Source organism: Muscardinus avellanarius (genome assembly GCF_963383645.1).
Source record: "Muscardinus avellanarius genome assembly, chromosome: 13".
Classification (NCBI taxonomy): Eukaryota; Metazoa; Chordata; class Mammalia; order Rodentia; family Gliridae; genus Muscardinus; species Muscardinus avellanarius.
In genome coordinates this window covers 90,427,882-90,455,009 of record NC_137799.1, presented here as the reverse complement: position 1 = coordinate 90,455,009, position 27,128 = coordinate 90,427,882, and the positions used below count along the sequence as shown (strand labels likewise).

The window sequence follows — 27,128 nt, the reverse complement described above, 5'->3', positions numbered from 1 at the left end:
CCTGCTTTGCAGGTGCGGCACTCTGGGTTTGATCCCCGGTTCCAAGAAAGACAAAAAAAGAACCCCTTTAAAATCATCTTGAAAGCTGGGCGTGGTGGTCCATGCTTGTAATCCTAGTACTTGGGAGGCTGAGACAGGGGGATCTCAGGTTCTCGGCCAGCATCAGCTACTTAGGCCCTCCAAAAGTTAGTTGAGACCCTATTTCAAAATAAAGACTAAAAATAGAGCTGGAGGTATAGATTGGAGGTGGAATGCCCCTGGGTCCAATTCCTAGTACCACAAAAAATAAAATAAAAATAAATAAAATCACCTTGCAACAGGACAAAGTGTTTCTCACAGAAGAATGGCCCCTCTCTGGTACTGAAGCCTAACATGCCCAAACCTTGGGATGGGTTTTGGAGTTTTCAGTTGCACCGAATATCCCCGCCTGACCACACCGAGGCCCTCGACGGGCACCATTGCCAATACTTTATTTAGAGAGTTGGTGAAATCTTACACACAGGCCAGTCCATTGTGAAACTGTTTCTGTTGTCCCATGATGTCACAGTGTTTTTCTGTAAACATTGCAGACGGATCATAAGCCCATTCATAGGAAAAGCTTTATCTCTGGAAGTCATATTTTCTCAGAATGCATTTCCTGAAAGGCCCGTGCGCAACAGCACCTTGCTTGTTGCCATAATCTCCACCCCAGACAAATCAGTGTGTGTTCCCCAACATCTGTGTTAACCATATCTGAGTAGGCACAATGGTAATATGCCTTACGACTAGGCGTGACCAGATCCTTGGGGGTCAACTCCGATTGGTAGTGACCTTTCTAAAAAGGCAGGTTCCCTGGAGTCGTGAGTGTATAAATGCTTTCTGCGCAGAGCTACACACTTTCCATGCAGAACCTCGTCCTCAGAGCATGCTCAGAAGGTAGGCCCAGTAGCCAGGCATGATGGCACACGCTTGTGATCCTAGTACTTGCAAGGCTGAGATAGGAGGATCTCTTGAGGCCAGCCTCAGCAACTTGGTGAGATCTTGTTTCCAAATAAAAAATTAAAAGTGCCAGGGGTGTATCTCAGAGGTAGAATGCTCTTGGGTTCAAGCCCAAATACCAACAACAATAATAATAATAATAATAATAACAACAATAACAACAGCAAGATAGGTGTAGCTATTAACTTCCTTTAGCGGGTAGTAACATTTGTTTGCAGAAGGCTCACTTACCTGGAATCCATCTAGTTAATGTAGAGGTAAAGCCTGGATTGGATACTGGTCTGCCTCCAGAGCCTGCGCTCTTCCCTGTTACAAGCATCTAAACCCATAAGCCAGGCATGGTAGTGCACACCTGTAATCTCAGTACTTGGGAATGAGACAGGAAGATCACAGGTTCAAGGACAGCCTCACCAAGTATTGAGGCTTTCAGCAACATAGCAGCTGAACTAGTTTGCACTCCCACCAACAGTGTAAAAGAGTTCCTCTTTCTCCACATCCTCACCAGCATTTGTTGTTATTTAACTTCTTTATGCTTGCCACTCTGATAAGGGTTAAATGGAATCTCAGCGTAGTTTCGATTTGCATCTCCCTGATGGCTAATGATGTTGAACATCTTTTCATGTATCTGTTAGCCATTTGTATCTCTACTTTTGTGACGTGTCTATTCAATTTAGTTGCCTATTTCTTGATTAGGTTATTTGTTTTGCTAGCATAGAGTCTTTTGAGCTCTTTGTATATTCTGGATATTAGCCCTCTATCAGAGTGGTGACTGGTAAAGATCTTCTCCCATTCTGCTGGCTTTCTCCTTAGGTTCTAAATGGTTTCCTTTGATGAGCAAAAGTGTTTTAGTTTGATGCCATCCCATTCATTAATTCTTGTTTTAATTTCCTGTGCTTTGGAGGTCTTGTTGAGAAAGTTACTGCCTGTGCCTCTATGTTGGAGTGTTGAGCCTATGCCCTCCCCTAATAACTTCAGAGTCTCTGGTCTAATTTCCAAATCTTTGATCCATCTCAAGTTGATTCCTGTGCATGGTGAGAAGTAAGGATTCAGATCCAGCTTTCTACAAATGGATAGCCAGTTGTCCCAGCACCATTTGTTGAAAACGCTGTCGTTTCTCCAGTGTGTGTTTGGCCCCTTTGTCAAAGATCAATTGACTATACGTGTGTGGGTTTCTTTCTGTATCTTTTATTCTGTTCCATTGGTCTGTATGCCTGTTATTGTGCCAGTACCATGCTGTTTTTACCACTATAGCTCTGTAGTATAATTTGAAGTCAGAGATCGTAATGCCTCCTGCATGGTTCTTATTGCTGAGAATTCTTTGGCTATTCTGGGTCTTTTCTTTCTCCATACAAAATTCATGACTGATTTTTCTAAGTCTGTGAAGAATGTTATTGGTATTTTGATAGGAATTTCATTGAATCTGTAGATCACTTTTGGCAAAATGGCCATTTTGATAAGTTGCAAGATACAAAATCAACCTAAAGAAATCAGTTGCTTTTCTATATGCCAACAATGAATCCACAATGAAAGAAATAAAGAAAACAATTCCATTCACAATAACCTCAAAACCAATAAAAACACCTAGGAATAAACCTAACCAAAGATGTAAAAGACCTCTACAATGAAAACTATAAAACATTAAAGAAAGAAATTTAAAAAGACCTTGGAAAATGGAAAGATCTCCCTTGCTCATGGATAGGCAAATAATAATTTTTTTTTAAGTTTTAAAAGTATTTGCCAAGTTTCTGCAATTATAACCATAAATGACAGAATAAAGGTTTTCTTTTCCTCCAAAAAGTAAAGCTCACCCATGACCTTAAACTAAATCAAATCTCTTTTTGAGGAGTGATGATTCTGGGCATTGCATTAAACCCAGGGGCATTCTCGTTCCAAGCTACAGCCCAGCCCTTTTTATTTTTTTCATTTCAAAATAGATTCTCTCTGAGTTGCTGAGGCTGTCTTGAAACCTGCGATCCTCCTGTTTCAGCTTCCCAAGTATTGGGATGACAGGCGTTTGCCACTAGGCCTGGCAGATGAGCTTGAGTTTAGAGAGGTTATAAGAGGTTGTGCCAACTGGTTTCTTCCAACAATTTTACAGCATAAATCCTCCAGACATTTGCTTTCCATTTATCTGTACCTTTCTTGAGCATTTCATTGGGAGGGGGGGGGGGTTGCCCTTGATAACATACAGGGTTGTAACTAGGGCACATTGCAATTATAAGAAAGAATTAATGATGGGCGTGGTGGCGCACGCTTGTAATCCGGGTGCTTGGGAGGCGGAGACAGGAGGATCGCGCAGGTTCCAAGTCAGCCTCGCTGGCTTAAGAGACCCTGTTTCCAAATAAAAAAGTATAAAATAGGTCTGGGAGTGTTGCCTGGAGGTAGAAGGGCTTCCAGGAACCCCAGTACCACCAAAAAAAAAAAAAAGATACCCCCAGCCCTTTTAATTTTTTTGTTTTGAAACAGGATCTCAAGAAATTGCCCAGGGTGACCCTGAACTTGCAATTCTCTTGCCTCAGCCTCCCAAGTACCAGGATTACAGGTGTGTGCCGCTGCCCCTGGCTAGAATCCATTCTTAGTTCTTGGGCCATATGAAAACAGGCCGTCAGCTAGATCTGGTTGTCAAGCTATAGTTTGCTATAATGAGAGGAAGGGCCAGAATTTGAACCCAGACAAGAGGTTCCTGCAAGCCCTTGACCAGGTCATACAGTCTATATAACAATAATAAAAGTAAATCAAGCACTTTATAGAAAACATAAATAGAAAAGAGACAATAACAACCACCCATAAAAATCATAACTCATTAACAACCACTAGCAAGCCAAGTATGGCAACACACACCTGTAATCCCAGTGCTTGGGAGGCTGACGGATCCAAGGCCAGCCTCGGCAATTTAGTGAGACTCTCTGCAACTTAGTGAAACCCTGTTTCAAAATAAAAAATAAAGAAGGCTGGGGGTAGAAACCCTGGGCTCTATCCACAATACCACCAAAAAAAAAAAAAAAAAAAAAGTTACCATTCTAGTTTTATACTCACAAGCATTTTCCGTGTGTTTGCAGAAGTCACACAATGATAGTAATTAGCAATTCCCATGGAAAGCAGTTCCCTTTGAATGTACTAGGAGAAATTTTCTATTTTGACAAAAATTTTCAGCTAATATTTTCATAAAGTGAAGAATCCTTTCATTAAGTGAATACTTGGTCACCTTCCATTTATCTGCCATATCTCTGTATTTCTGTTATGGGGCGGCTGGAGTGTGTGTGTGTGTGTGTGTGTGTGTGTGTGTGTGTGTGTAACTGGTATCAAACCTGGCATTATCCCACTAATTCACACCCCCAGTCCTATTTTTGGGGGAGAGGAGGGGTAGGAGGTGTACTGGGAATTGAACCCAGGGACATTCTACCTCTGAGCTACATCTCCAACCCTATTTTATTTTAATATTTTGAAACAGGGTCTCACTAAGTTGCTGAGGTTGGCCTTGAATCTGCCATCCTCCTGTTTCAGCCTCCCAAGTACTGGGATTATTTTGAAAGCAACCCAGCCTGAAGCAGGAAGGTAGTCAAAAGGCTTTGAAATGACTGAATTTGACTTCTCGCTGTCCCTTTAACACCCATAGTACTCTGAAAAGGTCATTAACTCTCCCTCAGCTCAGCTTGTCCAAGGGAAGCAGGGAGCTGTCTCTCTGGTCCCTAACCTGCTCCTGGCTCAGAGTTTCCCAGCCCCAACACCACTCCTTGTCCCCAGTGTCACTAAGGTCTACAGAGAAAGCGTCTTTTTCTGTTTGTGCACTGCAAAAGCCTTCTCCCCGGGAGTGAAATGGAATCAATAATGGTAATCTCTGGAAGGACCAGCGCGTGGGGCGGGCCGGACCGCCCTCTGCCCCCAGCCCCACCCCAGCCTGCCATAGGCCACAGGCATCCAGGAGATTGCTGCACAAGTTTCCAAACTGAAGCAATGCCCCGGTCTGCTCCGCGGCAGGGAGCCTCCTGACAGCCGAGGCCGCGCTCCTTCCCCCCGGGCGCAGAGGACCTCCAGGGCCGGGGCCGAGCCCAGCCCCGCCGCGGGAGGAGAATGGAGCTGACCGGTCCGGTGGTCCCCAGAGCCCAGGACGGCTACAGCAACGCGGGCTTCCAGGTGAGCGGATGCGCCGGGCGAAAAGAATGCCTTATCCTTATTATCCTTACCTGCTCGGCAGGTTCCTTCAGGAAAACAGTGAGATTACTGGGCCACAATCAAGAATTCTAATGGCACATTTTTAAGCCCTTTAGTTTTACTTCTTGGGCTCTTCGGTGTTGACAAACCTGAAAAGCCTCTTTTCGCCACCTTGCGTTGATCCAGGCTTACCTTGTCACCCAGAAACAGAACTGCCCCTGCTGCCCCCACCCTTCCCCCGGGGCTCACAGCAAGGCGCAGAATTTACGTACCAGCACGTCTCGTTCTGGATGCATGCAGCCAGCATCTTAGAATTCCTCTCTCCTAAACGAGGTCCAGGCCGGTCTGCAGTCCTAGAACCGGTGAGCAAGCGAGCCCCAGCGAGCCCCAGGTCATCAACCAAAGCTCACTGGGTGCTTTGCGGGCTTACCCCGGGGATTGCGGGTTCAAAGACAACCTCAGCGAGTAGTGAGACTCATCGACCTAGCAAAACTGCGTTTCCAAATACGAAATAAAATTAGACTGGGGTGTAGCTAGAAAGTAGAGTGCCTCTGGGTCCAATCCCCAGTATCATTTTTTTCTTTAATGCTAGCCGGGTATGGTGGCGCACGCTTGTAATCCCAGCATTCGGGAGGCTGAGATGGGAGGATTGGGGTTTGCCGACAGCCTCAGCTACTTGGCGAGGCCCTTCCCAATTCAGTGAGACCCTGTTTCCAAAATAAAAAAGACGAAAAAATAAGGCTGGAGGTGTAGCTCGGAGGTACAATGCCATTGGGTTCCATCCATAGTACACCTGTAATCCCAGTACTTGGAAGGCTGAGACAGGAGGATCACAAGTTCAAGGTCAGACTCAGCAACTCAGTGAGACCCTTAAAGACTTAGTGAGACTTTAAAAAATAAAAATAAAAAAACATAACTAAGTCAAGCTCAAGCCTGTCAAGCTTGGGTGATGGCACACCCTTGTAATCCCAGTACGCAGGAGGCTGGGATAGGAGGATCTTAGTGAAACTCTGTTTCAAATTAAAGAATAAAAAATAGGGTTGGGAGTACAGCTTGGAGGTAGAATGCCCCTGGGTTCAATCCCCAGTAGCATACACACAAAAATAAATTAAGTAAATAAACAAACAAATTAATTAATAAAAGGCTGAGGGTGTATCTTGGAGGTAGAAATGTCCCTGAGCTCAATTCCCATTACCACAAGACCAACCTTAGTAACTAAGCAAAGCCCTCTGCAACTCAGTGAGACCCTGTTTCAAAATAAAGAATAAAAATAAGGCTGAGAGTGTGTCTCAGAGGTAGAACATCCCTGGGTTCAATCCCCAGTACCACAATAAAATAAAATAAATAGTTTCCCATGTGCGCACACACACTCCTGAGGAAGGGGACTGCCACCCAGGTCAGGGAGCAGGCCTTTCCTACTGCCCAGGTTGCAGTGATCATGGTAACCGTTGCCATGGTCACTGCAGCCTCCCTCCTCTGGCTCCTCTAAGGGCTAACCATTGCGCGCTCCCACTTTATGGTTACTAGTTCCCAGCTTGTCTTTGTACCGTGATTTCTAACTGAATTCCCAAGCCTACCTTTCTCGCTTTTGTACTTTACATAACCACCAATATACCCAAAGTATGTTTGCTTATTTTAAACCTTACGTGGACTTGAGTAGCATGAATTCTTTTTGCTCAGCCTCCTACTTCTAAGCCTCAGCCGTGGTGCTGCAGGTGACTGCAGTTCACCTGGTTTCTTTGATGTACACAGTACTCTGCCCCGGAGTTATCCTCCTGTTGGTACATTTTGCTGTTGGTGGACATTCATGTAATCACATCTGGAGTTTTTTGGGACTTCCCGAAACAGCACAGCTATGAACACTCTTGGACCTGCTCACTGAGCACCTGTAATGACCAGACTGTACTCAGGAGCGGAATTGCTAGGTCACTGAATACATACACCCTTTCAATTTTTACTTATAAATGATCGCACCACTGCCATCAGCACTGGTGAGCTCCTGTTTCTCCTCTACCTCCGCACCCACATTCAGCCGGCTTTGTAAATTTCAGCCACTCTGGTGGGTGTGTGGCAGTCCAGTCATGCACCAATTAACAGGGCGCGTTCCGAGAAAGATGCCATTAGGCAACTGTGTTGTGCAAACACCCCTGAGTGCATTTGCAGACCTAGACAGTGTCAGGCAGCCACTGCACACAGCCTCCTCTTGCATTTTACATGCCACTAACACAGTGCTCGTGAGGGTGCTGCCAGTGTTAACTTCATACTCTTATACAGTGCGGGTCTTATAAACTAGGAGCGTCGCGGGAGAAGGGTTGATTCTGTGGAGGGTCCGGCTTGATTCCATGAAGTAGCCAGTGGGGAAGAGAGTAAAATGTAACTCGGGACCAGCAGGGTCTGTGGCTTACATGACAGAAAAGAAGGTTAGCGTGCACCAGTCAGAGACAGAGGTTTATTTAGGAATGCAAGAAATCCACGTTCAAGGGAGAATGTGGGTCATCTCCGCAGGAAGGCTGCATTTGGGGTTCGGGCTCGTCTTTTATAGGGCTGGGGTACTTTATTTCATGAGGGGTGGGTAGGAGGAGGTGCGTGAGGAGATCAGACCCCCAACCACAAGGTGATTCCAGGTTTTTGTTCATCTTCGGGGTCCTGCAGGGGCCTTATCTTTTTTTTTTTTTTTTTTAGACTACTTAAGGAAGGTTAACAGCAGTGGCCCAAGGAGATTGCTCTTTTATTTGAACTTTACAGGTGGAATGGCTAGCGACCTAAGGCAACTACTCTTTCGTGTGACCTCTGTCCTCTGAGCAAACGGTATCTCTCCAGCATACCTAGTTCTAGGCTTTTGTGAATGAATTTCCAAGAAAGTGTCCGCCACTTCTCTGGATCTTTTATGGGTTCTCTGCTGTCTGATCCTTTGGTGCCACTTTGAGATAGTCCCCAGGGCTCAGGACAATTAGTAAAGATTTGGGAATTCCTGCCAGGCGTGGTGGCGCACCCTTGTAATCCCCGCACTTGGGAGGCGGAGACAGGAGGATCACGCAGATTCGAAGCCAGCTGCGTGTGCTGGCTTAAGATGCCCTGTTTCCAAATAAAAAAAGTATAAAAATAGGTCTGGGAGTATAGCCTGGAGGTAGAAGGGTTTCCAGGAACCCCAGTACTATCAAAAAAAAAAAAAAAAAGATGTGTGAATTTTTCAGCTACTTGGGACTCACAGGCCTGGCTGGGTGGACAGCGACCGGCCTGGCTGAGGAGTGAAGGTGTTGGGATATTTTAAATAGCTTCTATGTAAAAGTTACATTTTCCTACTTCCTTTATGTCTCCTTTCAACCTGTGTCCTTTATTTCTTCTCTCCTGCCTCAGGAGGATAAGAAAATTTAAAATTTCTTATGTTACTAGTCACTGGATGACTTTATGAAATACTTGTTTTAAGTCTCTCGCCCATTTTTTCTACTGGATTTTGCCTTTTTCTTTTTCTGAGAGAGAGAGAGAGAGAGAGAGAGAGAGAGAGAGAGAGAGACAGACAGACAGACAGACAGACAGACAGACAGACACAGACACAGACACAGACACAGACACAGACACAGACACAGACACAGAGAGAGAATGACCAGGGATGGAACCCAGGGGCATTCTATCTCCAAGCTACACCCCCAGCCCTATTTTTTATTCTTCATTATGAAACAAGGTCTCCCTAAGTTATGGAGGGCCTCATTAAGTAGCTGAGGCTGGCTATGAAGCTGCCTCCTGTCTCAGCCCCCCAAGTGCTGAGATTACAAATGGGCACCACCACACCCAACTAAAAGAGTTCTTTAAATGTTCCCATTACAAGCCTTTGTTCAGTTATGATTTATAAATGTCTTCCATTACCCTGAAGATATCTTTCCATATATAATGATATGTTTGTTATGAACAAAAGTTAATCAGATCCTGGTCCTATTTTTCCGTTTTCTTCTGTTTTCTGTATCTCGCTTGAGAAACCTACCCTGAGAAATCATGACCATCTCTCCCATATTTTCTGAAACCTTATTCTTTGTACATTGAGGACTCTAGTCCCCCTGAAATTGAGCTTAATGTATAGTTTAAAAGTGAGTTACAGAGCCAGGCATGGTAGATTATGCTTATAATTCCAGCATTTGGGAGGCTGAGGCTGGAAGTTCACAGTTTGTGGACAGCCTCAGCTACTTATCGAAGCCCTTTGCAACTCAGTGAGACCCTGTTTCAAAAATAAAAACACAAGCCAGGCGTGGTGGCGCACGCTTGTAATCCCAGTACTTGGAAGGCTGAGACAGGAGGATCGCACAGGTTCGAATAAATAAATTTTTTGTGGGGTCTGGGGATAGAACCCAGAGGCATTTGACCTCCGAGCTACACCCCCTGCCCTATTTTTTATTCTTTAATTTGAAACAGGGTCTCACTAAGTTGCAGAGGGCCTCACTAAGTAGCTCAGGCTCTCTGCGAACCCTGATCCTCTGGTCTCAGCCTCCTGAATGCTGGAATTAGAAGCATGTGCCACCACGCCCGGCTTAAAAATTTTTTAAATTAAAAAAAATAAAAACACTAAAATATAGGGCTGGGGGTATAGCTCAGAGGTTCAATGCCCCTAGGTTCCATCCCCAGTACCAGAAAAAAAAAAAAAGTGAGTTATGTGATTCTGGTTTCCCACATGACATCCATTTATGTCTGCATCACTTTTTTTTTTTTTTTTTTTTTTTTGGTGGTACTGGGGTTCCTGGAAACCCTTTTACCTCCAGGCTACACTCCCAGACCTATTTTATATATTTTTAAAATTTGGGAACAGGGTCTCTTAGGCCAGCAAGGCTGGCTTCGAACCTGCCTGATCCTCCTGTCTCCGCCTCCCAAGCGCAGGGATTACAAGCGTGCACCCCCATGCCCGGCCTGCATTACTTTCTTAACAAAACCACATTTCCCCTGCTCCATAAGTATATTTGCCAAGCATCCATATAGGGGGGAGGGCACCCTTTAGGACTCAGACGACTGACAGATTTTTCCAAATTCGAGACGGAAAGGGTCCAAATAAGAGGAGAGAGGCCCCATAAGACTCAGACTCCGAAGTGAAAATGCAGGCAAGTCTTTGGAAGAGCGCTTTTATTTAAGGATGTCTCCAAGAGCCCCGCTCCAGCTTCCTCCTCCCCAAAAGTAAATGTCAGCCCTGGCACAGGTGGCTGTCCGATGCACAGAGAGGGTACTCTGAAGTCAGAGGGTGGAGCCCACTTGTGAGAGTCTCTGGGCAGGACTAGACCGGGGAAATGGGCCTCGGCTCTGCCCAGACACAGGAAGAGGAAGACCTGTTGCTCCACCAGCCGCCTGCTGAGCCAGCCAGCCGGGCAGGTTCAGAGGGTTCATTAAATAGAGATTCAAATTAGAGAACTCAAGCCAGTCGTGGTGATGCACGCCTGTAATCCCAGAACTTGGGAAGCTTAGACAGGAGGGTCTCAGGTTCAAGGCCAGCCTCAGCAACCTAGTGAGGCCCCCTTGCAACTTAGTGAGATCCTGTTTCAAAATAAAAAATAAAATGGAGCTAGGAGTAGCTCAGAGTTGGAACACATCTGGGTTCGATCCCCGAACCACAACTGGAGGCATCTCGTAAGCTCCACCATGGACCAAGACCTGGCGTAGGCTTCTTCTCAACCAGATGCTTTGAATATAGAAGTCCCGAGGGTGGAATAATAAGTGACAGGGAAGAAAATGGCTTCTTCCTGGTGCGCTGATCTGGGGGTCACGTGGTCACGCCCAGCTTCCTGAGCAGGATTGTTTTTTGGTTGGGTTGGGGGGGGTTGGCAGTACTGGGGATGGAATCCAGGGCATTTTACCTCCGAGCTACACCCCCAGCCCTATTTTTTATTCTTTATTTTGAAACAGGGTCTCACTGAGTTGCAGAGGGCCTCACTAAGTAGCTGAGGCTATCCACAAACCCGGATCCTCCTGTCTCAGCCTCCCAAATGCTAGGATTACAAGCTTGTGCACGCCGCCACGTGCAGCTTGTGAAGGAAATTTTAAAAATGCATATTTAGCCAGGTACAGTGGTGCGTGCCTATGATCCCAGTACTTGGGAGGCTGAGACAGGAGAATTTCAGGTTCAAGGCCAGCTTCAGCAACGTAGTGAGGCCCTCAGCAATTTCACAAGACCCTGTTTCACAATGAAAAGTAAAATAAGGCTGGAGGTGTAGCTCAAAGGTAGAATGCCCCTGGGTTTGATGCCCAATAACACACACACACACACACACACACACACACACACACACACACCATACTCTTCTCTTTCTTCAACACACACGTTCCTACCTACTTGCATTTCTGCAGTAGCTTCCTTTAAAAATGGAGCCACTTACTTAGCAGCAGTTAAGACATTGGAAAGAAATCATCAGTAGTATGAACAGATAAAGATATTTGCTGTGGATTAAGGCAAAGATGTCAAACAGTATATGCTACATGTTCAATTGAGATTCTACAAGCACATTAAAATGTAAGATGAAACAGATGTGATGGATTTTAACCATAAATTATATAATTATTTTAATATATATATTAACGATATATAATATATAAACTGTGTGTGTGTGTAGCTTAACTCCATATATATTGGTACTGTGGATTGAACCCAGGGGCATTCTACCTCTGAACTATAACCTCAGCTCTTTTTTTGTGTTTTTGTTTTTTGTTTTAATTTTGAAACAGGATCTCATTAAGTTGTTTAGGGTCTTACTTAGTTGCTGAGGCTGGCCTTGAACCTGCGATCCTACTGTCTCAGCCTCCCAAGTACCAGGATTACAGGCATGTGTCGCCACGCAGAACTGAAATTTATATATTCTATTTAGGTTGCCTAATTTGTTGGCATAAAATTGTTCATTCTATTCTCTAATATACTCTTTTTATTTCTGTAAAGAGATTAGTCTTCTAATGATCACAAAGAAAGGAATAGAGAATATTGAATAATGTTTTTCCTACCATGAATGTCCTAAGAGAGATGTCCTTCTGATTGCACGAGGCTTTTTTAGGGGCGCTGAGCTGGGTTGCATGGGCATGGTCTGATCTGTCCCCCTCTGGGTCTAGACGGATGGTCATGCCAATGTCAGCTCAGAGGTGGCTGGAAAGCCCACAGCGTCACGGCCCAGCCACAGCTGGCTCAAACCACCAACCTCCTTCAGAGGGCTACAGAGATGTGGGGAGGAATGCTCTTCTCAGTCAGGACAGAAAAAAGCGAGTTCCCAGCCAGCTTTGATTTCTCGTTCACTGATGACAGAATCTCCCCTCCACAGCCCCTTTGTTGAAAATGAGAGCGGTGGTCCCAGCTAACCCATTTCGTAGAGACATGACGAGTGGAGGAACAGGGCCCTGAATGCTGGACGAACTGCTGATTCACCAAACTGGGGGAAAAGTAATGGTTAGACGGGTACGGTGGCGCACATCTGTAATCCCAGTACTTGGGGGACAGAGACAGGAGGTCACGGGTTCAAAGACAGCCTCAGCAGAAAAGCAAGACCTTCGGCAAAAGCAATCTAGGGAGACCCTGTTTCAAATTTAAAAACAAATTTAAAAGGGGCTGAGGGTGTAGCTTGGAGGTAGAAGGACCCTGGGTACAATCCCCAGAACCACACACACACACACACAAACACACACACACACAAAAAAAAAAAAAAAAAAAAAAAAAACTGAGTGTCTAGGATCTTATATGCAAAGATTATTGTGAGCATGAGCCCTGTGCTTCTACGGTCACAGAGAAATTCAGAACTCTGTCTTCAGACTGCAGATGTAGGCAAACATAGCGCAGCAGTTTTTACTCTAAGCCAGGACTCTGGGGCTTTGGTGACATCTAATTATGCTTATTTAAGCCCTTTCTATGAACCGTGACTAGCACCCTTTTCTTTTTCCTGAGAGACAAAAAAGAAGGAAAAAGAAAGGACAGGGAAGAAAAGAAGGAAGGAAGAGGATGGTATTGTGTGTCTTGTGTTGTTTAGAAGTAAATAAAAGTAGAGATTTATCAGGAGAATCTGGAGGGCTCAGGAGCCCCTCGTACGAAGAACAAGATTACCAAGAACTGGCGAGGAAATGTACCTGGAGACAGAATCTTCCCTCTCGTCTCCTGGGCTATAAATTCAAAGCTTTGTCCTTTGTTTTCTTTTTCCTCCATGAGCCAAAACTGTCAGAAAGTGTGACATACTGACTCAACAGAAATTGATGGCGCTCTGGCACTCCGCCGGGCATTATGCTTAGGAGCTGTACACAATGCTGCCGTTTGGTTAAAATTAACCAGCGGCACGCCCTCACAACAGCGCATGCGGGGAAGCTCTTCTTGGCATAAGATGGTGGTGACCTCGGCTTGTTAGAGGGTCAAGGATTCATGTATTTTCTCAATGTTTCAAGTGAATCTTTTATATCTGCTTTCATTCCTCCATTCATTCAACAAATTACCACTGAGACAACTCCGTACCAGGTCAAGTGAAATCCTCTGTAGGGCGCAAAGCACACTCAAGCCACTGTGTCAAGAACTGCTTTTGACAGAAAATGAATTTCTGCTGGGTGTGGTGGCGCATGCCTGTAATCTCAGTACCTGGGAGGCTGAGACAGGAAGATTGCAGGTTTGAGGCCAGCTCAGCAACCTAGCAAGACCTTGTTTCCAAACAAAAAATAAATAGATATGGCTGGGAGCATAGCTCAGAGGTAGAATGCCCCTGGGTTCAATTCCCAGTAACAACACACACACACACACATACACACACACACACACACACACACACACACACACACACACACCATCCTGGATTTCTGCTGGGCATGGTGGCACATGCCTGCAGTCACAGTCCCTGGAAGGCTGAGATGGGAGGGTCTCAGGTTTGAGGCCAGCCTCAACAACTTAGCCAGGCCCTCAGCAACTTAGTGAGATCCTGTTTCAAAATGAAAATGAAATTGGCCTAGGAGTGTAGCTTAGAGGCGGAATGCCCTTGGAGACATTCCAGAATAAACCAGCCTGCCAGTTTATAAGAAAGTATAATGAAAGTAATGGTGTAAATTTCTCCATGAAACGTTTTCAGAAAGCAACCTTGGTGTGCTATTGGTATGATTAGGAAAGCTCTTCGCCTCATGGGAAAGTGTCAGCCATGGCCCAAAAGGAGCCAAGCCAGGCAAGCCTGCTGTCCTTCTGGACCGCCTAGCCGCCTGGTCTACTGACCCGCTCAATTTTGGACGGATACCTAGCACACAAACTATGGACCTGTATAGATGCTCACCAAAGGACTCCACTCCCAACCAAGGTCCCGCCCCTTTCAGTTTTATCACTTTGCAGCTTTGCTAGCTTGGAAAGAATCTTTATCATTCTAATTAAAGTTACTGACGGGTGAGCTGCTCGCCCACTCGAGTTCAGGAGCGTTTGCAAGGAGGACGTTGGGTGGGGAGCTGGTTTGGACGGGCTTGGAAGGAAAAGTTGCTCAACTGAGTCCTAGACCCACAGAGACACAGCGCAGCTCTAGTTACGGTTTGAGTTGGAGCTGGCAAAGAGGGAACAGAGAGCCGAAGATGCCAGCAGAGGCATTGCTCCGAGCCAGCAAATGCTGGGCTTCCTGTTGGCCTCCGTCACCCCTTCCTCGTTCCCCTGCAAAGCGCGAGGCCTTGATGTCAGAGAAGAGGAAGGAGCTGAAGGAGGTTCTGAGAAGCCACAGGCAGCGCAGGGAGCCGCCTGCAGCGCTCCCAGGACTGACTGTTCTGTGCGTGCCTAGACCTTGGTGGAGATAACAAGGGCCCTCGTGTCAGGGGGAGCGGTGGGGAGGCAAAAGGGTGCACAGGGAGGAGAGGGTGCGCAGGGAGGAGAGCTGAAGGCCACAGGCGGGTATGAGGACGGGATACAGGTTCTCCCACAGACTCTTAAGCAGTGGACTGCCTGGGTCTTCCAGTCCGACATGTAGACCTGTCTCCTCACTTCCTTTCACCTGTTTCCTCATCCAGAAATGGGGATAATAATGCCCCACAGCGTAGAACAATTGGGAAATGAACTAAAACACTAGCACCGACAAACGCTCACACGTCAGCAACTATTAGCTGAACCCGATGTCTAGGGATGCTGTTTGGTACAGACCAAGCCAAATTGGAGATCCAGGTGTGAAATCTGTCTCTTCTACACGAAGCTAGTGGACGATGTCACGTGCTGCTGTGAATGGGAAACTCTGAGTCCTTAAGTCCCTGCCAGATTGGGCGAGCTTGGCTCCCAACATCTGCGTCTCAAATAGAAAGTTATCAAGTTATTTTTCAGAGGTTTGGGGGCATTAGGCAAATAATGCATCTCTTAAAATGTTCCTATATTATAAACTTATTCTATGTGTTTCTAATAATTTTCATTTATTTAATTAGTGCCTTTTTTTTTTTTTGCACTAAGGATTGAACCAGAGGCATCCCATCTCTGAGCTACACCCCCAGCCAGATATTATTTCTTATTTGGAAACAGGATCTCACGAGGTTGCTGAGAGCCTAAGTTGCCGAGGCTGGCTTTGAACCTTGAATCCTTCTGTCTCAGCCTCCTAGGTACTGAGATTATAAGCGTGTGCCACCATGCCCGGCTAATTAGCATCCTTTTGAAAGAAGTGCTTGATGGCCAACTTGATTTGATTTTAGACCCCCCCTGTCATATTTCCAAATGCAGACCTCAGGCCCATTTCACTGACTGCAGGTAGACGCCAAATTGTGATTATCTTGATAGGCCAAAGATTTCAGAAGAAACATGATTTTCAATAGCTTAGAACTACTCAAGATGTTCTAAGATTAAGTATCATCAATGATGACCAATGGCTCTTGACATCATCTTTATTCTCTTTCTTTTCTTTTCTTTTCTTTTCTTTATTTATTTATTTTGGTGGTACTTGGGAGGGGGGATAGAACCCAGGGGCACTCTACCTCTGAGCAACACCCCCAGCCCTATTTTTTATTTTTTTATTTTGAAACAAGGTCTCCTGAGTTGCAAAGGGTCTCACTAAGTAGCTGAGGCTGGCCACAAACCACGATCCTCCTGTCTCAGCCTCCTGAATGCTGGGATTACAAGCATGTGCCACCATGCCTGGATTTCCTCTTTCTTATTTTGTCTTATTTTAATAACAAACTTTAGAAAATAACTGAAGCCATATATGGTTTTTAGAAATATATCATTTCATAACATGTATGACTAACTTGTTTCATAGATAGGTACAGTTATACTCTTCATGTCAATTTTTTGAATTTTAAATTGATTTTAAATTTTAAATTGATTTTTTTTTTTTTTTTTTTTTTTTTGCAGTACGGGGGATGGAACCCGGGGGCATTATACCTCCAAGCTACATCCCTAGCCCTATTTTTTTATTCTTTATTTTTGAAACAGGGTCTCACTGAATTGCAAAGGGCCTCACTGAGTGGCTGAGGTTGTCCACGAACCTCAATCCTCCTGTCTCAGCCTCCCAAGTACTGGGGTTACGAGCGTGTACCACCACACCTGGCTCTTTTCTTTTTTTCTTTTTTCTCCGTACTAGGGATTAAATCCGGGGGCATTCTACAACCCTGCACTCCCAGCCCTTTTTATTTTTTTTTATCTTGAAACAGAGTCTGGCTAAGCTGCTGAGGCTGGCCTCCAGAATGTGATCTTCCTATCTCAGTCTCCCATGTACTCAGGATTATAGATGTGTGCCATCACCCACAGTTCTTCCTATCTTTTTGGTGGTACTGGGGATGGAACCCTTCTACCTCCAAGCTACACTCCTAGATAGATAGATAGATAGATAGATAGATAGATAGATAGATAGATATAGATAGATATATATCTATATAGATACACATATTTTTTCTTAAACAGGGTCTCTTAAGCCAGCAAGGCTGGCTTCGAACCTGTGCTATCCTACTATCTCCGCCTCCCAAGTGTGGGGATTACAAGCGTGTGCCACCACGCCCAGCCTATCTTTTTGTATGCCATAAATATTTACAGCATATAAGATTTCTTTCTTTTTTCTTTTCTTTTTTTTTTTTTTTTTTTTTTTTTTTTTGGTGGTACTGGGGGTGGAACCCAGGGGCTTTTCTGCCTCCGGGCTATACTCCCAGACCTATTTTATATTTTATTTGGAAATAGGTCTCACTAAGTTGCTGAGAGCCTCACTAAGTAGCTGAGGCTGGCTTCGAACCTGTGCGATCCTCCTGTCTCAGCCTCCCGAGTGCGGGGATTACAAGCATGTGCCACCACGGCCGGCACAGCATATAATATTTCTTAATCTTGCACAGCATATAATATTTCTTAATTTCAAATTTTGAGGACCAGGAGCCCCAAAGGAAATATAAGGCTTCTCACCATTGCCTGGTATGCTCAGGATGAAAATAAGAACAATCAACAATCACTTTGCTGTATGAATATTGATCCCGTCAAACAAACTTGGAAAGTGCCTATTTAAAAAAAGCCAGAGTCAGGCGTGGTGGCGCTGGTTTGTGATCCCAATATCTGGAAGGCTGAGACAGGAAAATTTCAAGTGTGAGGACAGTCTCAGCTACTTGAGAGGCCCTCCACAACTTAATAAGACCCTGTCTCAAAATAAAGAATAAAAACTCGAGCTAGAAGTGGAGCTCAGAAGTAGAATGTCCCTGGCTTCAATCCCAGTAAAAAAAAAAAAAAAAAAAAAAAGCTAGAGAAGAAAATGAGAATAAGAATCTTAGATAGACCATTTCACTCGGATTGTACCCTTTCTTTTTTTTTCCTTGCCTATAGGAAGATGATCTTCAGAGGAAAGCATTCATTTCTAGTCCTTCATGACAAAACAAGTTACATTTTTGGAATTTCAGGCACAGTCAAGTTCACTCCTAGAACATTTTAATAGTTTTGATCACAAAGGAACTTTTTTCCAAATGTAGATGAGGTCAGTTTCACCTAATATGTAAGAAGATCCCAAATTGTGATTACGGAAGAAAACATGATTTTAAATAGTTTAGGAACAATTCCAAGATAAGGTATCATCCTCTTTCTCTCTCTCTCCCTCTCCCTCTCTCTCTCCTGAGAATTAATTCCAGGCACATTCTACTTCCAAGCTCTATTTTAACTTCTTTAGATTGAAATAGGATCTCCTAAATTGTTGAGCTGGCCTTGAACCTGTGATCCTCCAGCCCCGGCCTCCTCCGCAGTGCTGGGGTTACAGGCTTGAGCCACCATGCCTATCGTGGCATCAGTCTTCCTTGTTGTCTCAGGGTTCACCCCATGGAAGGCGAGAGGTGAGAGAGTGAGCCAGAGAGCTGAACTCACTTTTACAAGAAACCCGCTCTCAATAAAGAAGCCACCCCAGCCACAATGGCATCGGCCATCTTATCCCCTTCTCAAGGTGTCTCCTCTCAAAACTTGTACTGGGGAGTAACTCCCTAAGGCGGGAACTTTGGGGCGCACGTTGAAACCATGACAAAGGGTTGGTGGCATCATGTGGGTATGCGCAGCAGGGCCAGGAGAAAGCCATGATCACATGACTGCGGGAGGGGCAGCTTCCCCAAGGGTGATTTTATTTTTTATTTATTTAGTTTTGCTACTGGGGATTGAACCCAGAGGCATGCTATCTCCAAGCAGCACTCCCAGCCCTATTTTGTTTTTATTTTAATAGGGTGTTGCGAGGCTGGTGACTCTCACTACTTGCTGAGGCTGTCCTGGAACCTGTGATCCTCCTGTCTCAGCCTGCAGGGATTGAAAAAAAAAAATTAAAGATCAGTTATTGGAAGATTTTGAATTCAGACCTTCTTGTCTTCTCCCCCAGATATGGTTAAGGTCAAAGACAAAGGCCAGACATTGACATCGGTTGAAACAGTCGGTACATATTGCACTTGGTAATAACTATCGCAATAGGAGAGAGTGCCCGGCAGTGCCTGAGCTCAGGGAAGAAGGGGAATTGGCTGGGGTGAGTGTCAGGAAATGGAAATTGCAAAAAGCAGGAAGGGGTATGTGCTCTCTGTGGGAAACCCACTGGGTTTGCTAATTAGGCCTCCTGGAACTGACACTCCTGCCCTCCACCCAGGCTGGGGGCCAGAGAGCCTTCTCTTCTTCAATACTTACATTCATAGAATCTAGGAGAGAGTTCTGGGTGGAGAGTTACATCTCCAAGGGGCAGAGAAGGGAGCTAGACTGGAAAGCTTTGCAAGGGCTCTCTCTCAGAAAAGGTTCGGAGCCCATCTCCCATCTCAGGTTCAGACTGGAGTAAGGCTTAGGAAGCTATCCAGGAGGCACTGAGTTTCTCAGGCAGGGTTTTAGGGGAGCTGGAGTCAACCTAGAGATTCAGCCTTGAGTTTTTAGAAATTACCCCAATGTTTCATCAGCCTCTTATTATGGGAGGATGGGCAAAATCATTGTGCTGGGAGTCTGCAGGTATTTATTTGTATTTATTTATTCATTTATTTTAGTGATGCTGGAGATTGAACCCAGGGGCTTTCTACCTCCGAGCTACACCACGGCCCTATTTTATTTTTTTATTTTGAAACAGGGCCTCGCTGAGTTGCTGAGGCTGGTCTCGAAACTGTGATCCTCCCGCCTCAAAGACTGCAGATTTTATGGCCAGGTTGAGGCCAGGGTTGAAAAGAACCCAACTAGCTTGGTGCAGGAGAGTTAACCTCGCCCAGGTACCACGGCCCACACCAGTGGACATGGCCACACCTCACACCTGACGCCCGCCCCACGCTTGTTCAGCAGTCTGGAGTTATTAAATAATAGTGTGTTGTTCATGCTATAGTTTCTCTGGTGCCTTTTTTTTACGTTTTAAAAAGTCATTTGTTCCCTTAATCTCTAGCAGTTACAAATTGTCCAACATTTGTTCTTAGTGTTTGTTTGTTTGTTTGTTTGTTTGTTTTTCCATGACACTGCCATTTTGTTTTTGGTTTTGTTTTGCGGTACTGGGAGTGAATGCAGGGGCATTCTACCTCCAAGCTACAGCCCAGCCCTATTTTTTATTCTTTATTTTGAAACAGGGTCTCACTGAGTTGCAAAAGGCCTCACTAAGTAGCTGAGGATGGTCTCGTACCGTGATCCTCCTGTCTCAGCCTCCCAAATGCTGGGATGACAAGCGCGCGCCACCACGCCCGGCAACACTACCGTTTTGAATGCAAAATTTCATTCTTGTCTGGTTGTGTCCTCTGGATTCAATTCAGATAAATTGCTGACAAGACCTGATATACATGATAGTGTGTGTTTTTAGTGCACCCACATCAGGAAGATCATAATGTCAATTTGTCCCTTGATTGGGGATTACTTGGTTAGAGTGGGGCAGATCACTCCATTATAATGGTGCGATTTTAGCCAATAAACTGTTTTATGCTTGTAATCCCAGTACCTGGCAGGCTGAAACAGGAGGATTTCAGGTTTGAAGTTATCCTCAACAATTTAGGGAGATTCTCAGCAACTTCCTAACACCATTTCAAAGAAAAAAATATTTTTTTTAAGGCTGGGGAAAGCCAGGTGTAGTGGCACACACTTGTAATCCCCGTACTTGGAGGCTAAGATAGGAGGACTGCAGGTTCTCGTCCAGCCTCAGCGACTTAGTGAGGTCCTCTGCAACTCAGTGAGACCCTGTTTCAAAATAAAGAATAAAAAATCGGGCTCGGAGGTAGAATGCCCCTAGGTTCAATCCCCAGTACTGCAAAATATAAAAAATTTAAAAATAATGAAGGGCTGGAGACATAACTCAGAGGTAGAATGACCCTGCATTCAATGTCCAGGGCCAAAAGCAACAATCATCCTGGTGCAGGCTCCTCTCTTGACTGGTGAGAGATGAGGGGAGAGACACCTCCCCAGGTCTGAATGTTAGTTCCAGCACATTCCACCCCATTGTTTCAGCACTCAGGACAGATGACCTCCTCCTGAGTCTACTTTCACCTGGGGAGTTAGAAAGTGGTGGGTTTTTTCCTCCATATTCATTAACTTACATTCTTCTGATAAGAATAGAGTTCCCTTTGCCAAAACAAAATAGCATAGGCCGGTGACCCTAGACAGCAGGGGCTGCTCCTAGTTGTGGGGCGTGGGCAGTCCACGGTCAGGGTGCCCGCGTGGCTTGTGGGCTGCCCACTTCCCACACCCAGAGAGCTTCCTGTAAGCGCTCAGATAAAGATGCGCCTTCCCGAGCTCCTCGGATCTCTTGTGAAATCTGCATTGCTTACTGACCTCACTTAATCTTAATTACCTCCCTGAAGGCCTTCTCTCCAAATACAGTGAGGTTGGGGCTTCATCATAGGAACTTCCAGGGGACCTATTTTTCTGTTAATATGAGCTAAAAGTCCCCTTCTTTCATTTAATCAATTGCCATCATTATTTGCTTTTTCCTACATTTTACTCTAAAGAATTTCAAGCAGCTGGTTTGGTGGTGCGTGCCCATAATCCTAGTAACTGGAAGATGAGACAGGAGGGTCACAGGTTCAAGGTCAGCCTTAGCAATTTAGGAAGGCCCTCTTAACTTAGAACCTGTTTCAATTTTTCAATGTGTGTGTGTGTGTGTGTGTGTGTGTGTGTGTGTGTGTGTGTGTTACTGGGAATTGAACCCCTAAGCTACACCCCAGCCCTATTTTTTATTCTTTTTTTTTTAACAGGGTCTCGCTAAGTTGTAGAGGGTCTCATTAAGCAGCTGAGGCTGGCTGCGAACCTGTGATCCTCCTGTCTCAGCCTCCCAGGTACTAGGCTTACAGGCTTCTGTTTAGCTTCTTTTGGAGGGGGAAAGGGTAGCACTGGAGATTGAACCCAGGGGCATTTTGACTCTGGGCTACATCCCCAGCCCTATTTTATTTTTATTTTGAAACAGGGTTTTGCTGCTAGGTTGGTAAGAGTCTCTCCACTTGCTGAGGCTGTCCTTGAAAAACGTGATCCTCCGGTCTTGACCTCCCAAGTACTGGGATTACAAGCATGCACCGCCACACCTGGCTGTAGTTTTTCATTGAAACAGACTCTCACTAAGTTGAGGAGAACCTCGCTAAATTGCTGAGACTGACTGTGAGCCTGTGTTTTTCACCCTTCCAAGAACTAGGATTATAGGCCTGTGCCAACACGCCCAGCTCAGTTTTAGCATTTTAATACCTGTAATCTGGTTCCTGCTTCCGGAGCCAACAGAATCAGAGGTGGGGCCTAGGGGTGGCCTTCCTCTGCTGTACCTGAGCCTGGGAGAGTCTCGCCACCAAGGGGCACCCAAGCCAGGGCGTCCCGGAGACTCCAGGGTGAGCTGGAGCTGTGCATCTCATTTCTAATAGAACCAGGACTCACGCCTTCAACTGGGGAAAACAACCAGCTTTAGAAAAATCAGTGACATCAGCTTTTAGACAATGAAACCCAGTGCTTAAACCATTTGTTTGCTGTTTATTTCAAGAATCTAAATGACCACAATGCGATGGACATGGCAAAGCCTTTATTTCTCCTACTAGTGGATTTACTGGGCAGTAGCATGGACTGATTCAAGAGTGACCAGCAAGATCTGCAAGGGAGACCTGCGCGGTGGGCACGCTTGTCATCCCAGCATTTGGGAGGCGGAGACCGGGGATAGCGGTTCACGGACAGCCTCAGCTACTTAGCGAGACCCTTTGCAACTCAGTGAGACCCTGTTTCAAAATAAAGAATAAAAAATAATGCTGGGGGGTGTAGCTCGGAGGTGCAAAGCCCCTGGGTTCCATCCCCAGTACCGCAAAAAAAAAAAAAAAAAAAAAAAGACCTGCAAGTGCGTATCAGTAAGGGCTCACAGTCTCCCTGACCTATTTGCTACGGTTGTTTGTGGACTAAGCGATGTCTCTGGAGGCACACTGCCTTTTTGAACACCAAGAGGAGATGGAACTCCTGTGGAATTAATGGGAGAGACCAAGAAAGGCCTTCACTACCTTCTGAAATGCAAATAATAAAAGCAGTTTTCCTATCTCCTGCAAATGTCTTTTATATCTGTGAATTTGAATTCGAAGCAGAGACCGCTCTAAGAACCCACCACTGGATCGTGTTACTGTTGTTTTTAGTTCAGTAGCAGAGATGCATGTATTACCCTATCACAAATCGGTGTGTGTGTGTGTGTGTGTGTGTGTGTGTGTGTGTGTGTGATACTGGGGTTCCTGGAAGCCCTTCTATCTCCGGGCTACACTCCCAGACCTATTTTATATTTTTGAAACAGGGTCTCTTAAGCCAGCGTGACTGGCTTCGAACCTGCGCGATCCTCTTGTCTCCACCTCCCAAGCGCGGGGATTACAAGCGTGCGCCACCACACCCAGCTCACAAATTGATTTAAATAGCTTTTTGTGTAGCTTTTATTCAGCAGTATGCCTTTGGTTTTATTTATTTTATTTATTTGTTTGTTTATTTATTTATTTATTTATTAAGCCATTCTGAAAGGAGTCCACAGGCTCCGTCGACCGCCGATCGCCGCAGCGCCCCTGCTGGCAGCGCGCGGGACTGCTAAGCCTCATGCTCTACTCCAAAAGGAGAATACAGTGTGTTATCCGTTCAGTTTAAAAAAAACTCAGTGGAGAGCTGGGCATGGTGGCACACGCTTGTAATCCCAGCATTTGGGAGGCTGAGACAGGAGGATCACGGTTCAAGGACGGCCTCAGCTACTTAGTGAGGCCCTTTGCAACTCAGTGACACTCTATTTCAAAATAAAGAATAAAAAAAATAGGGCTGGGAGTATAGGTCAGAGGTAGAATACCCCTGGGTTCCATCCCCAGTACCACAAAAAATAAAATAAAATAAAAAACTCAGTGGATGCCAATTAGATTCACGTTGTTGCCATTTCAGTCTTCCCTTTGCTTGTTTTTTGCCTATTTTATCTCTAATAGCCTGAGAGGTTTGGAGGGCTTCTTCATGTTTCTGCCTTATTCCTGTCCTTCTGTGCCGTCTGAAAGAGACAGCCAGGCTTCTCTGACATTAGATCAGAACCTGATGATCGCTTGTTCCTTTTGGACAATCGTTCCTTTTTTCTTTCTTGGTCCACAGTTGACCCTTAGCGGACCAAGATCACCATCGCTGCGTTTCCCCCTTTCTGAGTAGATGAACATTTTCAGCGTGTGTCTGCATTTTGTTATTTCATATGATTCAATCACGTCCACTGATGGATTGATTTGCCAGAAATGTTTGTTCTTAGCTCCTGTTGCATTTATATTTTATGCTGTACTTTCTATACATCTTTCATAGATTTTTTTTTTTTTTCGGGTCTAGGGATGGAACTCAGGGTCATTGACCTCCGAGCTATACCCCCTGCCCTATTTTTTATTCTTTATTTTTTGAAACAGGGTCTCACTAAGTTGCAGAGGGCCTCACTAAGTAGCTGAGGCTGTCCATGAACTGCGATCCTCCTTTCTCAGCCTCCCGAATGCTGGGATTACAAGCGTATGCCACCACGGCCTGGCTTCGTAGTATGTTTTTTAATATTCTTTTTCTTCTGAAGATTTTTGGGATTTTTGTATTTTGTTGTTGTTACTGCTGTGTGTATGTTTGTGTTTGTGTATGTGTGTGTGTCCAGATATTGAACCCAAAGGCATTCTACCTCTGAGCTAAACCCTCAGCCCGATTTTATTTATTTGGAAACAGGGTCTCACTAAGTTGCGGAAGGCCTCACTAAGTTGCCGAGGCTGGCTTCAAACCTGCAATCCTCCTGTCCCAGCCTCCCAAGTACTGGGATTAAAAGGGTACACCACCAAGCCTGGCTTAAAATGTTTAGTCTAATTCTAAGCCTTCCTTTAATTGTCCTTTGGGTTCAGAATTTGCCTCTCTCCCTTTTCCTGGGGATTCTCTGCCCCCAGATCTCAGACATCTCAAGGAAAGAGATCCTCTCTGTGAATCAGAAGCCTGTTGCTTGCACCCAGCCAACCTCCCGGGGCGCCCGGCGGTGACAGGGCTGTGTGAGGTCAGCATGACAGCGGGGCCGGTCGGGCCTGTGTGTCCTGCCACTGGCTGTACTGTGCTTCCTAGCCAGCCCTAACCCACACGGCAGGCGAGAAAAACAGGAATGTTCCAGGAAGGGGCTGTCTGGTGCCTATTAGCTCACATCCAAGGATCCACACAGACCCAAACCTGGAGCCAGACAGTTCCATGAGTCAAGCAGCCAGAAGCAGGCAGTGACAAGCAAAGGCTCCTGGGACCTCGAAAATGCCGCCCTTTCACGGGTATGGGGGTGGGGTGGGGGTGACACAGCCAGAGACATGGCCTTGCAGCACTTGACATTTGTAGACTGTGAAAGTAAAAAAAAAAAAAAAAAAAAAAGCAAAAAGACAGGGAAGGGGGTGATCCCAGAATTTTAGACATCAGATTTGTCAAACAACTGTTGGCTTTTTTTTTTTTTTTTTTTTTTTACTAAATGTATGTTATGTATTTTATGGTACTAGGGAGTGAACTCAGGAGCATTCTACCTCTGATCTACACACCCCCAACCCTATTTTATTTTTATTTTGGAACACTTAACTTTTATTCCCACTAAATTGCTAAAGGTCTCGCTAGGTTGCTGAGGCTGGCTTCAAACCTGCGATCCTCCTGTCTAAGCCTTCCAAGTGCTGGTGTTTCAGAAGTGCAGCAACACATAAGTATGCATATGTTACTGTGGTTCTCTGAATTCAGCCCCTTTGGAAAAATACTCAGGAGTGGGAGAGCTGGATCGTATGATGGATTCCCAGTTTTCTAAGGAATCGCCACACTGATCTCCATAGTGGCTGAACTAGTTTGCACTCCCACCAACAGTGTAAAAGAGTTCCTCTTTCCCCACATCCTCGCCAGCATTTGTTGTTATTTGATTTCTTTATGCTTGCCACTCTGACTGGGGTCAGATGGAATCTCAGCGTAGTTTTGATTTGCATCTCCCTGATGGCCAATGATGAAGAACATCTTTTCGTGTATCTATTGGCTATTTGTATCTCTAATTTTGTGAAGTGTCTATTCAGTTGAGTTGCCCATTTCTTGATTGGGATGTTTGTTTTGCTAGTGTAGAGTCTTTTGAGCTCCTTGTATATTCTGGATATTAGTCCCCTATCGGAGTGGTGGCTGGTAAAGATCTTCTCCCATTCTGTAGGCTTCCTCTTTAGTTTCTTGATGGTTTCCTTTGATGAGAAGAAACTTTTTAGTTTGATGCAATCCCACTTGTTAATTCTTGCTTTAATTTCCTGCGCTTTGGAAGTCTTGTTGAGAAAGTTACTGCCTGTGCCTATAGGTTGAGCCAATGCCCTCCTCTAATAATTTCACAGTCTCTGGTCTAATTTCTAAGTCTTTGATCCATCTCGAGTTGATTCCTGTATATGGTGAGAGATAAGGATTTAGCATATGCATACCTATGTTCATAGCAGCACAATTCATAATAACCAAAATATGGAACAAACTGAGATGGGCGTGGTGGCACATGCTTGTAATCCCCGCTCTTGGGAGGCAGAGACAGGAGACAGGAGGATCGCACAGGTTCGAAGCCAGCTGCACTGGCTTAAGAGACCCTGTTTCCAAATAAAAATGTAAAAATAGGCCTAGGATTGTAGCCTGAGGTAGAAGGGTTCCCAGGAACCCCAGTACCACCAAAAAATACACACACACACACACACACACACACACACACACACACATCTCCATCAAGAGATGAATGGATTGCAAAATTATGGGAAATGCACACAATGGAATTCTACTCAGCTATAAAGAAGAACAAAATCATGGCATTCACAAGAAGATGGAAAGACCTGGAGAACATTATGTTAAGTGAGATCAGCCAAGCACAGAAAGAGAAGGGACATAGGTTTTCTCTAATATGCCCAAACTAGGGAGCATTGGAGCTGCCAAAGGGACTTCAGGTAATGGAGGGGAAACCTCAGCAAAACTAGATTGGAAGGATAGGAGAGGAAGAGGGCTGAGGTTGATGAATGCAGGAGCTACATCCACATATGTGTAAAAATATGAATACAGCATGGTTAACCCGGACACTCATTGTTGGTGGGGGAGAGGAACTGGAGTGGGGAGAGAGGGCACCAAACACAGTCTAAATGTATACCATTTTCAATATGATCTACTTATAAATAAAAGGGGGAAAAAAAGAAGTCCAGCA

The 27,128-nt window shown here is 45.2% G+C and overlaps 1 protein-coding gene across 1 annotated transcript in view; it reads left to right on the top strand.

Annotated features, from left to right (window-relative positions):
- Nucleotides 1-27,128, top strand: part of SLC28A3 (solute carrier family 28 member 3) — a gene marked incomplete at both ends in the record, with an annotated part of 116,320 nt that overhangs the window by 40,501 nt on the left and 48,691 nt on the right. The window contains 2 exons of the mRNA XM_080709002.1: nucleotides 4,957-5,112; nucleotides 5,335-5,492. Of these exons, the coding sequence (XP_080565128.1) occupies nucleotides 4,957-5,112; nucleotides 5,335-5,492 (314 nt within the window). The remainder of the gene's footprint in view (nucleotides 1-4,956; nucleotides 5,113-5,334; nucleotides 5,493-27,128) is intronic.